General features: G+C 40.2%; 1 protein-coding gene across 8 annotated transcripts in view; it reads left to right on the forward strand.

The window, feature by feature from the left end:
- LOC122407445 (SAM and SH3 domain-containing protein 1-like) overlaps nt 1–16,045 on the forward strand; it is a 232,761-nt gene that overhangs the window by 201,439 nt on the left and 15,277 nt on the right. For all 8 annotated transcript variants that reach the window (XM_043413660.1, XM_043413709.1, XM_043413719.1 and 5 more), the window contains 3 exons: nt 9,631–9,792; nt 10,797–10,853; nt 14,099–14,165. In XM_043413660.1, the coding sequence (XP_043269595.1) occupies nt 9,631–9,792; nt 10,797–10,853; nt 14,099–14,165 (286 nt within the window). The remainder of the gene's footprint in view (nt 1–9,630; nt 9,793–10,796; nt 10,854–14,098; nt 14,166–16,045) is intronic.

The raw sequence follows: 16,045 nt of genomic DNA on the forward strand, positions 1-16,045 counted from the left end.
CAAAAAATCTCGTTGTAAGATTAATAGCTTTTCAATTCATTCCTAATGACGAAAGATCGCCTTAAATTTCTAAATAATGATACAGTAGGGCGTAACATTTTTTAGTTATGCGCATCCAGGCTTGAGTACGTGATGAAGTAGAAAAGGAAAGTTGCTTATACACGTTGGTGGGTGCAGACGGCTGGATCACCATCTGAGTCGGTCAGTTTGACGTGCCTTTACGTTGGAGAGCCTCGAAGGGAAGTGCCTCTTCTTTCTCTCTCCTGTCCGTTTGACATGCAGACAGGCTTTGATCATCATCCCTGGAGCATATGCCGTAGCCGCCTGACGACGGTTTGCCTGATGCTTCGCGAATATATGTTCCATCTCTCTTTTTCTCTCGTCCTCGCCGCTCCATCTTTCTCGCTATCTTCATTTAGTAATATCCATATTGGTGTTCCCTGCTCTACGAGTATCACGATGCTACCCCCGAAATGATAAACATGCATATATACATCGGTCTAACTGTGACCCGAGAATATGGAAGTGTATACATATACAAATGTATGTATATTCTGAAATGTATATGGACGCATATGCCAATCGCCGACCACTAAAAGCTTCCCAAACAGCTATATTATGACCAAATAGTACAAACTATATATAGCTATGTTATACGTATGCGGTATATTTGCAATATGAAACAAAAAAATCACCATTCACGTTCGTTTCAGCGAAGAGAATTTCAACGAATGTCTAGTGGTACCACAAAACCGAAAACGATTGAATGAAAAGAGTTCTTCACCAGTAAAACGTATTTGTTTCATCGAGCTTTCGGCGCGTCTCTTTCGAATATTGTATAACCGTTAAAAGTTGACATTTAACTGAAAACTAAAAACCCTCGACTATGTTAGAGCAGGGGAAAAAACTGAAGTAAAACGCGATAAATCGCGTCGAGACGCTTCCCTTTGCACTACCTTTAAGGCCTTATGTACACTTGTGATGGGCGAAAAAATCGAAATTTTTTTTATTGGATATTCTTCAACTAAAATGTCCGAAGAATATTCTCACCAAATTTCATAAACATCGGAGCATTAGATTCGTAGATGTGGGTATTTCGACCGACCGCTCGGTGCAGGCGGTCGTCTAATGCTCGAATTTTTAAACGCGATTGTCTCATGTTAGAATCGTCTTTTTTTAAAAATACCTTCGCGATCGATACTATAACTAATAAACCATTAATCCGATCCAAACCAAATTGATACCACTTATTTGTCACAATAATAGCTGAGGCCTGGACGAAGGATTTCGTATTTTGTTGAAAAAAATAGTATATTACGACCCTAGGCCCGAAAGTTGGATTTCCTGGCATGTGCTATATGAAGGCCGAGGCGAAGCCGAGGCCTTCATGTCGCACATACCAGGGCATCTAACATTTGGGCCGTGGGTTGTATACTATTTTTCTTGATCCCGTAGCCGAAAGTACGTTCAATAATTTCTAGTAATCGCGAGGGGGGGGGGGGGGGGGGGGGGCGCCCGCCCGACTTTTGCAGGACCGAGGCGAAGCCGAGGTTTTGCTGGTCGGGGCGGGCATTAAAAACATAAACAAAAAGTAAAAAAAACACACACACAAAATATCACATAATGATACAACAATGTTATTAGTACAAATAAATAATTCGTTGATACATGTCTGATTTAAAGTCCCATGATAGTTAACAATTTCTATATATGAATATTTCCCGCTATACTTGACAATTTATATGAATATATGCTTTCCTATGAACCTGGAATCTGGAAATACAACATTATTCCGGACGACCATATTCATTTTATTAGTCCGGTTACATTATTTTCTGTTTTCGCATCTTAACGAACAAATGTATGTTATTCGTCCGGGTTCATGGCAGTATAGCGCATAACATGATTGATAAAAGCTACGCTATACGCGCCCGCTTGAAGCAAATAATAATAATGCTTGGCAACGAATAAACAAAATCATGGCAACGAATACAGGCTTCACATTCATATATCGAAATGTTAAAGGATCACCGGCCGCAAAAATATCGTCAGAGCGCACTGAAGTTAGCTGAGTTAGCCGGCCACGAAAAATGCTCTTCCCGGCCTGAAATGCGGCCGGAAAGTGCGTACTTTCGGCTAGGGGAGCAAGAAAAAAAATTGTAACAAAAGACCGAAAATTTAGCACCTCAAAAAATGATTTTTTGTTGAAATTGTCGCCATTTTTTTTTTTAATCAAAATTTTTACAAATCCTTCGTCCAGGCCCAAGCTATTATTATCATAAATAAGTGGTATAAATTTGGTATGGATCGGATTGATATAGTTTCCTAATTATCGTGTCCATTGCAACTGATGCTTAAAAAGAGGTGTTCCTGAAATACAGCTGGAGCTGCGCCATTTTGAGAAATGTTTTGATGAAAAAAATGGTACAAGTACATGAAAATATGTACTAATGAATGTCGTTCACAATTTTTCAATAAACATTTATTTTCTTGTCGAAAAAAAAATCAAGAAAATCACGTCTTTTCGCCTGCTGCAAGTGTATATAAGGCCTTAACGCATTTACAAATTTCACATGACTCAATAATACATTGAATTAATTCCATTAATAACGAAGTCTTGCCGACAATTTTGCGTAGCGAATGATTAAATTGAAAAACAACGATCATGAGAAAAATGAATTCGTTTTGATACTCGGCTGTTAAACATTTGTCGCGCCCTGAGAATAACGCCACATGCGTAAATGTTCAGTGCACTGATAAATTCCAGCAGGATCCCTGGGGCCACTAGCCTTTTCTAGCTTTGAGCTTTGAGCCGCTATGGGCTATTTATTCAGCATGGGCAAAATAAATAGCCCGTGCTATCGCGCCATTCACATATTATTGCGCAACAAAAATCCTAACTCGAGCGTCCACCGCATGTTTGTCACCAGCGAAAATGGTCCACTGACCTCCGTAAATACTTTAACGTCCATATCAACGAAGATCCTTTATAACGAAAACCTTCATTGTGGCCCATCGACACAGGAATTTGTAATCATGATCTCACAAAGTTAAATTGATAGCCTTCCACGTGGCAAAGCCTCAAGAAAAAATGTCAAAATACGAGTATAAAAGAGAAATAGTAAAGAAACATTTGTTAAGGCGAACAAGAAGATGGCTTCTTCGCTTTATATGCTAATGTCGGCGAGCCCTGCGATGCAAGTGCGCGACACTCCATGTATATATACGTATGTAGGTACGAATGAAGGAAGAAATGGTAGAAGAGAGCGTGTGAAATACACTCAGCTATTAACCTCATGACCCATGAAGCAGGGAGCGGAGAATATTCGCTTCGCTCTTTCTCGCTCCCACTTTATAACTTTCTTCCCCGCAAATCCAATTTTCCAGCAAAGCTCGAGAATCGCCAGATTTTTCTTGCTCCAAATCCATACACGTACCCCCAGCAGACTTCGCATCGCGAAGTTGGCATTAGCTGCATAGTCATGCAAAAACTAAGCTCAATTTAGTGAAAGAAACTTCAGGATTTTCGGTGAAGCATTATTACCCCGGTTGCTTTGGAGCCCCATTATATTTTTCGAGCACACACAGCACGCACGTGTAAGATCACAGCCAAAGAAATAAGCAGGGGCCTGGAAGAAGAGATTGAGGTAAAAGGAGGGTGTACGAGGCGTAAGTGCGTAAATGTAGGGTGCGGCGCGTTGGTAGGGTGGCTGCTGCAGAGAGCCGTGTATGGCGAGTTGATGCAGAGATTTCTTCGTGACGAAGATGTGGAGAATCGAGAGCTGCTCGTGCGTGAGATTCGCGCGGCTAACCCTCTCCTTCTTTCCCGGAGCGCTCCCCACACTTTATCCATCGCGGAATCCGCGGCCAGCTTTTCGCTCCTGCTAAACGAACGCGGCTCGTATCTCTCTGTTTCGGTGAGCGTCAGAAAGGGAGAAAACCGATAAAGAGCAAGGGCGAGAGGGACAGAGAGGAGGGGAGGAAGAAAAAAGAAAAAGGTGTCCCGAGACAGACGACGAAAGAGCCCGACGAAGGCAAGAGGAGTGAGCAGTTTTTTTCATATACGCACAGGTGCGATCGATGTCTCGCATAAAACGAACACACGCTCGCTAAACTCGTGCGCTGACACTCCTCCCTGCTTTCGCTTTTACCCGTTTGTCTTCGAAGCTGTAAAGCTCATCCCTGTTACACGCATCTTTCGCGTGCGCCTTTCCGTATACGTACGCAGCTGAAGAAATGCGCGATAAATGTGTGTGCGTATGCGCCTACGTATATAACCATATGCTTACGCCATTTTACTGCTCTTCTCTTAAGTACCGCGCGCTCGTACAATGCGTCTACCTCGTCGAGTATAATCGCGTATAATACGTGAGGGGATATCAAGTTGTGTGCGTGTATTTATGCCTATATATGAGAATATATTCAGCCTCAGAATTGCGGTTCAATGTCACGGTCTCGTGAAATTTTCTTGCCTCCCCCTGGGGGCACCCTCGCGGGTGCTCGTGGTAGCTAGCAAGAAGTCCTCCACACGGTAGTGCTCACTTACGTGCGCGCGCACACACACACACGCACACACACACACACGCACGCAATGCATACTCCCATAGTTGAAAGTATATGCGCGATCCAATCCTTTTATCCGAACAACATTTTTTAGGTGTTTTTTTTTTTCGTTTACCAGGACTCGGGGTTTTCTAATTAGTGAATGCGCAACGTATTGCCGAAACGTTGATTCTGTTGTTTAAATTTAAAAATACCTCGGTGCACCATCCCCCTCCGCAAGCAAGGAAATGATGACGCTCAGCTTCCACTTTGTTTTTGCATTTCTCTCTCTCTTTTAGTCTCGTACACTGTTCTGCTCGATGTACAACGGTATATGCAAACACGTGAGCCTATACGTATCAGGGCACAAGACGACCTGTCTCGGCCTCGTGCCCATATACCTTCGCTCGATGAAATTAGAATATTTACGGCTTTTTAACGTACCCCAACAGAGCTTCGAGGATATATAGAACGCCCAGGTTAGAGGGACAAAAGCATTGAGAAGCGACTGACACCAGCTGCGTCAAAGCAATACTCGACCCAAGCATCACAGGTGTCCTCGCTATATACATATGTTACTTTTGCTTTTTCTTCTTCTTGCTTCTTGTCTAGGATCGATACGATACTTTGTGTAGAATACTACAAAACAGAATCTCCGTGCCACGATTTTCAATTCTTCTGTATAGATTTTAGTGTCGCAGTGTGAATACGAATATGCTGAGAATGAAAGTGCACACTTTGCGTGAACGTGTTTACCCACACAATTTTCACTCGTCTCGAAATATATTACTGGGTTCAATCTTGACATTTTAGTTGAAAGGAGTTTTCAATTGCGAGATTGTTTTATGAAATTTAGTGACATATTTGTTTTTTTTTTTTTTTTTCAACCACGATAATCTTGAAAAGTTTACCAATTGAAACTTCATGGAATAAAAGTTAAAACTAATGGAGATTGATCAAATTATATTTTAAGATGGTTCATGCGCGAAACGATTTTCTTAAAAAATCGGTCATCTTTGCACAGAACAAACGAACGCTTCTTACGAAGTTTATGAAAAAGCACACAATAACAATGAAGTGTACAATGAAGGTTTGGGAAAAAATTCGAGACGATTGTCTTACTGGTAATAAAGATATATTTCCTTAAAGATTGAACGAAATTGGTAATGAGCACTCTCGTATAACCTCACATTTGCTTATTTCGGAATTTTGTTTCTTCTTGGCTTGACCCATTCCTGTCATAGCCTTCTGTCTTTTTATTAACACTTTTTTCTTGGTCCATTTTCCTTTGCGTTCAGTCAGCGATGGGTCCCCGTTTAATTAATGGCATGCAATTTCATTCGCCAAAAGATAAGTTGAAAAAATTTATTTACAACTTTGAATGGATAACTCTGACATTAATTCAGAATGATAATATCTTTAATTCGGAAGTAAAAATCGACTCAATTTAGACACCTATAAAATACGATCCTCCGGGCATGATCTACCTTAATAGTTGATTTTACTTTTTTTTATTCCCAAAAGAAGATGAATGAAAAATCTAAAAAATAATTTCTGGAGGATTTCGAACAATGAGAATCAGTTTAGTGAACTGATTGTATTTGAGAATCATTTCTTATCATTGAGATTCCTTTGTAACAAAAAATACAATTGTGAGTAGTTTCAAGCTTTGGATAATCTTCCTATCTTTCTCATTTTGACCTGGCAACAAAGAAATCCCCAAGAGGAAACGACAATTCCAAACTTTTAGATGTGTTTCCACATATTTGTCTGTGAACAATTTTTTTTCCACAGCTGAATTTTGCTGTGACACAGGCATTTTCTCTATAAAAATGTGAATTAATCTTGCGCATGTCACAGTACGTCTGGGAAATTTGTTTATTCAAATTATAACGGTCGGGTTTCAATGAAAGAGGAATAAGAGGATGTGGAAATTTGGAGAACGAGAGACTGAATTTAGAATCGTTAGCACATGACACTAAGGGACAGAGAGGAAGAGAAAAAGAGAGAGAGAGAGCGAGAGAGAGGTAGGGTATATAAGGGAAAATCTACGGGCATGCAGATATGCGTGGGCTTTTGTTTTCTCACTCTAAGGGAAAATAAGAGACGAGAGAGGGAAGCTGGAAAGTAGGAAAGAGGCAAAAAGTCAATACTTGCCGACAAACAGGAAGCGACGTAAATTCTGAGGCAAGGTCTTCTTCCCTTACCCCTCTCACTCACTTTGTCTCACTCTTTCTGACTTTTGCGTTCTATACTGCCTGAAAATTATTCGGGCTTAGGCAGCGGTATATATACTCAACCAACACAACTCGGAGCTTCTCTCCTTCACTCTTCCTCCGTATATACCGTCTCCACTTACGTGAGGAACAAAAGAGGGGAATGAGGTTTTTCCCTCACCGCGAACTACCGGGAGAACAATCCCCTTTTCCTTATTTTCCTCTACATCCCAAGGGTGTTTCGTATGTATATCCGGAGTTTCACCAAAAAGCGGAATTGGCATACGATATTCTTCCTTCAACGTTTCCCCCACCCTCTCTCCGCACGTGGATTTCGAAACAAGCGCTTTTAATCCGTTTAGCATAAATACACCAGTCGCCCAGTGTTTAATTAAATGACGTAGTCATGGAATGGAAACCACAAGCAGCTTTCTGTCATTTTCTCGAACCGCGACCCACTCTCTCTCTTACCAGTTTGGTAACTTACCGACCAGCAAAAATCACTTTGATCATGTTCCGTTGAAGCTTAAACTCTACTTCCGAGCTCGCCATTATTTGGTAAAATGTACAAACAGACCAAGTGTATTTACACAGAATATGTACAACGTGGTCAATCGTCGAACGATGAATCAAAATAAAATCCCAGCATTTGCTCGTCCTATTAATTTTTTTGTTTTTTAATACTCCAAAAAAATTGTGTAATCATTCATCGAATCCATAGTAATGGAACTCGCCCAAACATTTGGTTCTCATTTATTTAAAAAAAACTTGCTATTCATTCTACTGAATCGTAACTATAATGGGTGGAAAAATTTCTCCGAAAGATAAAAAAAAAGTTACATCAAAGTTAACAAACTTCGAGTACTACAGTACTAATTTCCATCAATTTGGTATACCGGAAATGCACGAATGTATATCACTCCGTATGGGCTTCCACAGTAGTTTCAAGAGTGTCTTGTAAAATTGAATTAGATGTCGCGGTATACGTGGAAGCAGAAAGGAGAAAGAGAGAGGGAAACGCAAAGGCTTGATGCAAGAATTACGGGAGTTCACTTGTGGATTAGGCTTTTCCAACGGAAGCATTTTCGTAACGGCACTTCAGGGTACTGTGGGTGGAAAAGAGTGAGAGAGGAAAAGATAGCTACGGTTTGCCATGGCTCTTGCAGCGCAAAGCACGCCTTGGTGGGCAAGCAAGTCTCCAATTTTGCGTCTTTTTGCATTTCAGAACCCAAGCAAAGGATTCTCGGCAAAGATTCTCAGCTCTTCTCTTGGAACGAGAGCCAGAGCTCGACGTCTACCTTTCTCTCAATCTTCTCTCCCTTTCTCACTCTTTACTGTAGTGTGTTTCGCATTCTAGCTCGCTTAGCAATTCTGCGAAGCTCAAGCCATTACTAAATACTTCGAAAGCTTTGTTCAAAGTTGTAGGCGAAAAGTGTATGTACAAGTATACATCGTGTAGCCAGAAGTTGTCACGTCTTAATTATTCAGCTATGACAACTTCCCAAGCCGAGTGCTTCGCGTCGTGCCCATTCATACTCATTGTATCGTGCCCAGCTTTTGTAACGGATACACATTCTACTCGTCTCTTCAATATACTCGTAATGCGGGTAGGGTGGATGGCTGGCATCACAAATAAGTATAACGATGTTGAAATTTTCATAAAAGCATAACTTTCTATGGAAGCCTCTTCCGGTCACTCTTACTTTAATATTTTAATGCGACTAATGAGATTTCATTGGATGAGAGAACCAAAGTTAGTGAATTTCGAACTTTGTTGAATATTTTACGAGCTTTTTTTCAACATTCGAAACCATTGCGAATCAAATTATCGGTAAGCTCGCCAATGTTTTCAGACTATCTACCTGAAATAACTTCATCATGTTCGCTTTTGGATTCACGAAGTTGCTGGCTCAAACCGCAGTGTATACGAGTTGTTCGTTGCACTCTTTCAACACACTTTTCGGAATTATTACTATATTTTGTTCTTGGCCGGCTATACCAGACAACAAAATAATCGCAATTTTATACGATAACTTCTTGCAACTTCTAATGCCTTACCATGACCGTATTTTTTGGTGGCGCAACCTGGAGCATTCGAAATTTGGACTGATTCCTAACCTCTGAGAAGACGCGTTTATATGGGAAAAGCTTCAATCAGGAATTTACAATTACTAGGGTCACCGCGCGCGCGCTTGTCTTTAATTGTTTTAACACTTTTTAAATGAAAATATTACTCACGGTCGCGTAGTAATTGCGTAAGGTCACTCTTACTAAATTCCTCCATCACTTCACTCTTATGTCGCTAAATAAATTTATCTGACACGATCGCGATCGAATGTGTTGCAATTGTTTCTTCTTTTTTTTTCTACGATCTGAAATACACGCATGAACGAACTTCGAGCACGACATTGACAACCAATCAAAATACGTCTGCTATAGCAACTTCAGAAATAACTCGCACTTCGAGATTTCGTGACAACTCTTCTTTTATGAGAGGATTTGGTATATGAATTATTGAATAGAAATGTGATGGAACCTCCATAAGCTCTCGTATAAATTTTACAATTTTTCAAGTTCTAATTCTTTATTAAATGTTCGATAACCCGACTTGAAATTCCGCCAATCTATTCGCGTGCATTTTTACTTGGTGTAATTAAAAATCAATTATTAGGAATTGTAATTCCCAATTACGCCTACAAGTAAATGCGACAGTTTCCATTACTCGTGACCCCTCACAAAAGGAATAATATTTTTAAAAAACATTGAACATTAAAAACATCGAATAAAAACAAAATGGTCTGGCAAATCCTCCAAATAGAAACATTTCAAAGGCTCGTCATACTAAAACGAAAAATCATTGAATGAATCGCAGGTGGATACGCCAGACAGTGTGCTGCAGAGCGGTTTGGGTATGGGACCAGACATGGGACATACGATTCTGCGATCAATGGTCGATCCACGTGACTACGATAGACTGAGATATCTACAGATGAATGGAGGTCAACCGAACAGCTTCGAAGAAACTATACATAGGGTGAGTGCAAGAGAAATATAACAAGGAATAAAAACAGCTCTTGTGCTTTTCTTTCGGCCTTGGGGCTGTACTATAGAGGTCTTTCCTGGCGGGATACGCTGTATACTATGGTTACCTTAACGGTACCATGTAGTTGTGGTAATACATAGTGGGACTAGCGATGATGGTACAGTTGTGTAGCATTAGTACAGGTTGAAGAAGCGAACGCACGGTCGAGAGTCGCTGCGGGGCTCGCGGGGCTAGGCGGCGTTTTTCTTTTGCGTTTTTTTATTTCTTTTATTTTTTTTTTTCGCGGTCTCACTCGACCTCGTCCCTTCCTTTATCGCGCCACATTATGCCACACTTTTTACGATTACCATAAATTCTCCTTTTAGTCGCCGGTGGCTCTTTCCCACCCTCGAACTTTCTACCCCGTTCATCTCCCACGGAAATATACGCGTGTATATCTATAGTACGCGGAAGCTTCTTGGTACCCTAACGCTCGCTCTCTCTCTCTCTCTCTCTCTCTCTCCCTTTTCCTCACTCTTTTTCTATGCTCCTCTTCGCATTTCTCGCTCCCTCTCTTTCTCTCCTTTCGTTTCTCTTGCTTGGAACACGTTCTTGCTTTGCCTGCACGATAAGCGACACGCTAACAAATTCAATTTATTCCCTTTTCTCTGTCACTTCCACCTCTCCCACCTTATTTCCACGTCGTCTTTTCCCCGTAAAGCATCTCTCGGTCTCTCTACAAAATACGTGATACATCTAGCTCATAGCACTGTAGAACGACAGTATTCCCTCAGTAATTGGGTACACTCTTGGATTTTACACATTCTCGTGATACTGAAGATTGTAGAGAAATCTTGAATGAAAATTCAATTTTATTCACATCATCGTGATGTTTAAGGGAATTTCGTTTTTTTTTTCTTTCCATTCATTGAACAACTCAGTCAGTTTTTTCTTCGGATATTCATGCACGTGCGTATTCTATCGCCCATCCGTAATCACGATCAATCTTGTTTCAGCTGAAAGTTCAGGATGCACTCAGGAAGAAAGAGCGATTTCACAAAGAGCACGAGGAGGTAAGATCTATCAATAGATTCAGTGAAATTTTAAGTTTGCACGAAATCCTTTCAAATTTTCGTACTAAATAGCGAGTCGGGTTGTTTTGCGATTGTTAAAATTGTTGGAACGAACAGCGGTTTTCACGGATCATGCCAGACGCACCGTGCCGAAAATTTAATACTCGCTGAACCAAGTGATTGCATGAGACGACTTTCATGAGAATAAAGCGTAGCTATAAAGTACATTGAGGCAAGTGTGTCGAAACATATAGCGCTTTGCTGATCTTAAGGGACTTCGATGCCGTCGATACATCGCCATCGACATCGACTTATTATGTAAAGTGGTGAGATCGGGGTTCGATATAATCGTAAGAAGCAAAAGCACTCATCCGCGACGATGCTTCCTGAATTTTGTATGCCTTACGCACCAAGATTGCCGGGGATTCCGTATAATTTTCATCGGCCTCGATCTTCGAGTTACTTTCGTGAAAGAAAATGGAAAAAAATCCTCTCCTACTACGCATATGTTTCTGCATAACCTTATGCTGCCTGGTTGTGTTTGCCCGAGGGAGTTTTTTGGGGCTTTCGCTTTTGCGCCAGTTTGCCCTGCAACATTCGTTGCTCAAGCGCCTCAAGCGAGTATGTAAAAAAGACGAAAATACAAAGTCAAGAAAATCTAATTTAGTTCGCCTTATAACCAAGCTACACGTAGCGTGTATTTTCACTTTGTGGAAAAAATTACAATACTTACGCGACCGAACGAGACTCGTCTCGTATATTTATATATGTCATCTTCTCTGATCGATGCAAGATCCATCGGTATCCTGATGAACGACACAAAAAGTTGTTTTCATCCCAGATTCCCCATTATTTTGATCTCTATTTCATAAAACTTTTTCATTTTGAAAAGTATCGTTACAATGTTGTTGTTTCCAAAAAAGCACCAACTTTAAGTAACAATATATTTCGTTGGAAACAAACAAAAAAAACGCTGGTAGTGCGGGTCGTTGGAGCGGGGAACTCATTTTAGAGCATCATCAATCAATAATGGCAACGAATTAAGCCATCTTTGGACACCGAAATTCTAGTAGTTGCTTTGAGCAAGTTTTTTTTTTATTTTCCCTCACTATTCCATTCGTAAAAGCGTTTGTGCACGAATGAACGTGGACGTATTGAAAAGTGTTTTTTTTTTTTATTCTTGTCGATGTAAATTTAAAGATAATGGTGCCGGAACTCTTTAATTTATTTAATTCTTTGACAGTTTCAATTGAACAGCATACGAGTAACGCAACAACGTGAGGGACGTAAATTGAAATGATTGATGAGGGTAACCGGAAGCTATATAATAATAGATTTTCGTTTTTGTTTTCACGCACGATTAATAAATGAAGAATAATATTCTGCTAGCTCGTTTCCAAAGATGATTCATTTTCGTCGACTGATAAGTTACAAAAACGTTTAATAAAGAACGCAATGAAATGAATAGGCGAGTGAGATTATCGTTGCATATGTTGGAAAAAGAAGATCGAATGGAAAAGTCCGTAGAAATTCCGGATAATCTGGGATCATCCGAGCAAGGCTTCAACGTCGTAGAGAAAAGGCGAGAGATTTCAAAGTTTGTCGTAGCCTCAAACTCCATAGGCATATTTATACTCCACGACAGATTTCTTAATAGAATCTTTCGAGGAAAGAACATTTTCCTGGTTCGCTCCGAAGCCTGCAGCCCCCTAGGTGTTCATTTTTTTCTTCAAATTTCACAGTTTAATACCTCCTTATTTTTTTTAACTCTTTGGATCAAGCACGCACTTAACCCCTTAAACTTGATCCACTCTATCCAAACTAGCCGAGATTTTTTAATTAGTGATATTCGACCAGAAGAGCTTCATATCGTAATTGAGTGCTGTTCTGCGGTCGGTTATTTTATTTTATTTCAATTTTTTATCATCCACGAAGAGCATTGAATTCGAAAAATGACTTGGCAATAACCGTAGTGAAGGACGGCAGCAGCAGTTGGATTTTCCATTCAAAAGATCACAAATTCCGATCGGAATTTATTGTTGAAACAATTAAACATTGTAATATTTGACCAAACATGGAGGAGATGCGGATGAAAGCAGAATTAAAGTCTTTCGAGTACTTGCGATCTTTTGGTGCTGCCCGTATGACAAGAAATGAGAAAAAAAAAAGGGAAAAGTTTGCAAATTTTTCATGGCTCAGTTGAAACGAAAAGCGACGTCGACAATTTTTTTGTCATCACAGATAAAACCGAGGAGAAAAAAGGCAAGTGGACCGAAGGTGGTACAGAGCGTGGTGAAATTAGCCAAAAGTATAACACTGGCCCGGCTTGGAACAAATAAAAAAGCAGGAAGTAAAAAAGAGGCGAAAGAGCTGAACTTTGAGGGTGCAAGCAATATGGAAATAAAGCTCGGGACCTCTCCTATATATCCGCCTAAAAGTTTTAGTGTCACCTTCACCGCGGGTTTACGGTTCCCTTGAGAACCTCTTCTCCTTTCTCCTTACCCGACTCCACCCTTTCTTTCGTCTTCGTTTCCCTTCGTTTTTCTTTTTTCCAACGTTTTTTTGTTCCGAGCCCATGCTTTAGTTCTCTTTGCACGGCCCCAGCGTCGTTCCATTCCGCCCTTTTCGTACAGGGCCACCCAACACTTTCTTCCTTTCCCCTTAAATCTCTCATCTTTGTCTTTCGTTGGTAGTCACGGTTCACCGAACTCTCTCGACGATGCTTCACCGCCATTTCTCTTCGCTCATTCCTCTTCCTTTTCCTCCTCTCGCGAGCAACTCTCCCCCCTTCCACCCTTCCCCTCCTCGGCATGCCACCACCGCGCTCAGCGTATTCCCCAAACGCATAAGAAGCCCCCTCCGGGCCATCGGAGTCGACTTCGATAATTACTTCTGCCTCGTTCCGAAAATACTTTATTCTCTTGCCCCAGGGCTTTTTTGCGCCCCAGGGCAAAACGTCGATCAAGTAACTGCGCAAAGAGTTTGCCCTTCTCGTATAAGACGCATGAAAAGAAAGATGGCACGAGACATGTATATAGACGGGAAAGGGGCAAAGTCAGTCTTGCAAAATATTTGAGAAATATTTGCAAATTTCCCTTGTAGCCTCTAAGAGCTTTGAAATTGAGCCCCTCTTCAATCGATCACGGGGTAAAAGAACAAATTCTGTATTACAGGACCTTAGCACCCCCTCAATCAACCGTTTGCTGCGTTGATCTTTTTTCACATTACGATCATATTGATTTCAGATACTGAGGGACATCAGACAAGGCCTGATGCAACTGGGACGGGACGGGAGAGGACAGCTCCCTGGAGGTCAGTATAAAAAAATGTGTTTTTGCCTTTTTAAACTAAAGCAAGTTCAGCTCATTCTTTTCACCTGATTATGATGGACCAAAAAGCAAGATTATACATCTTTAGGGCCTTGAAAAAATGTTTACTATCTTTAGAAAAAAAGTATAGAACCAATGAAAAATGTTCTCATGGAAAACCACTATGGTAATAAGTTCCTGTATATTTGCATACGAAAAATTAATGAAACGCGAATGACCTGTCAGGTCTTTTGTGATACGAAGATAAACTGCTAGCCAGCGAGACGATCGAGAATCTGACATTTGCTGACGAATGAAAAAAGCACACGAGTGACGAGAGTGACTGACAGAAGCCCTTCTACAAAATCTGCGTCTAGAAGCGTTAATCTTGTTACAACTTTCACCATAGTTCCGTACGTCGTTCAGTCTCCGGGACTTTTACACTCTCGTTGATCCTAATAGTAACCTTTTCGCACCTGACGGCTCTTACGCGATAATTTGAAAATACTTTTTCCGCTCGGTGTTTCTGAACGAATTAATTCATCAATACATACATTCGAGGAAGCTCGAAATCTTCTGAAGGAATAGGTCTCTCGAGTAAAAGGAACTCCAACGGATATTACAACCCTCGAAAGTTGCTCGAACGAGCTTTTCCGGTGCAGTAACTCTTATCTGTCATCCCTATTCCTATCAAACTATAAATTCCTCGTGAGTTTTCCCAAAAGAGCTTTCACCCAGCACAAATGTTTTCGAAACACTTGTCCTAAAAATAACTTGGTTCGTTATAAAGTTTGATGAAAGGGACTTGCGAGAAAGGGACCCGGTAAAGTCTCGCAAAATACGGTCTCATTTCCTCGTGAATTCAGATTCAAATTTATTTTAAATAGTGCTATATTTTCCGGCTGTTTATTCGTCACTAAACCTCGCGATTATCAACATCAAAGTTTTCATTATTCTGACCATCGATTACCACACGGAGATAACGAGGCCGAAAATTCTAGAGGAATTGTTCTATCCACCAAATTAAAAAGAACAATACTCATACCTTTTATTCAGAAAACTTAAGAGTGTTTTTATCTATAAGCATAGTAAAAAAATTTTTCAGCCACTTCTAATGTTTATATATTGTTAAGTATGCTCGGGCAATATCCTGAAAAAAACTAAATGTATGGTAAAATGTCACACGTATTTGATGTGTATTCCTGTATTTATCATAGAATTTACTATATGCTGACAGTGAAAATGTGTGATTTACAATACATTTCTTCTTATCAGTAAGTGCTAGTGTGACATGATGAATAACACTCGAAAACAAAATGAAATATAGTTCTCACGTGTATCACTTTTTGCTATCCACATAAAGCTGTTTAGAATTTAAGAGACGAAAAATTGAAAAATTCAAAAAATACTATGATGCTTGTAATCGGTGCCTGAATACTTTGAAAATTCTTGAAAACTAATATGTTCGTCACTATACAAAACTAATTCGTTTTCTCCGTGCACGAAAATCGTTGAATTTTTTTCTTTCTACAGAAAATGGAACAAATTTACGAGAATAATTCGACCCCATTCGAAAATCCAAAATAAGCTGATAAAGAAGAAAATGGGTGGGGATCAAATGTTGGAATGACTAAAATTTCGAACAGCTAAAATCTCGAATTTATAAACTTCGAATGATAATATGGAGACGGATAGATTCGACTAGAGCTTTGAATGCCGAAAATAAATAAAGCAGAAACTGCAGGGTTCGAAGAACGTTTACATCGAAAATAGAATGTAACAATCGCCCATAGGACGGTGATTAAAATATCGATTTTTCGAAAATTCAACTATCACTCTTTCGATTCATAAATTACTACAGTCAGCGATACTGTGAAAATTCAC

This window comes from Venturia canescens, chromosome 1, assembly GCF_019457755.1.
Source record: "Venturia canescens isolate UGA chromosome 1, ASM1945775v1, whole genome shotgun sequence".
Taxonomy (NCBI): Eukaryota; Metazoa; Arthropoda; class Insecta; order Hymenoptera; family Ichneumonidae; genus Venturia; species Venturia canescens.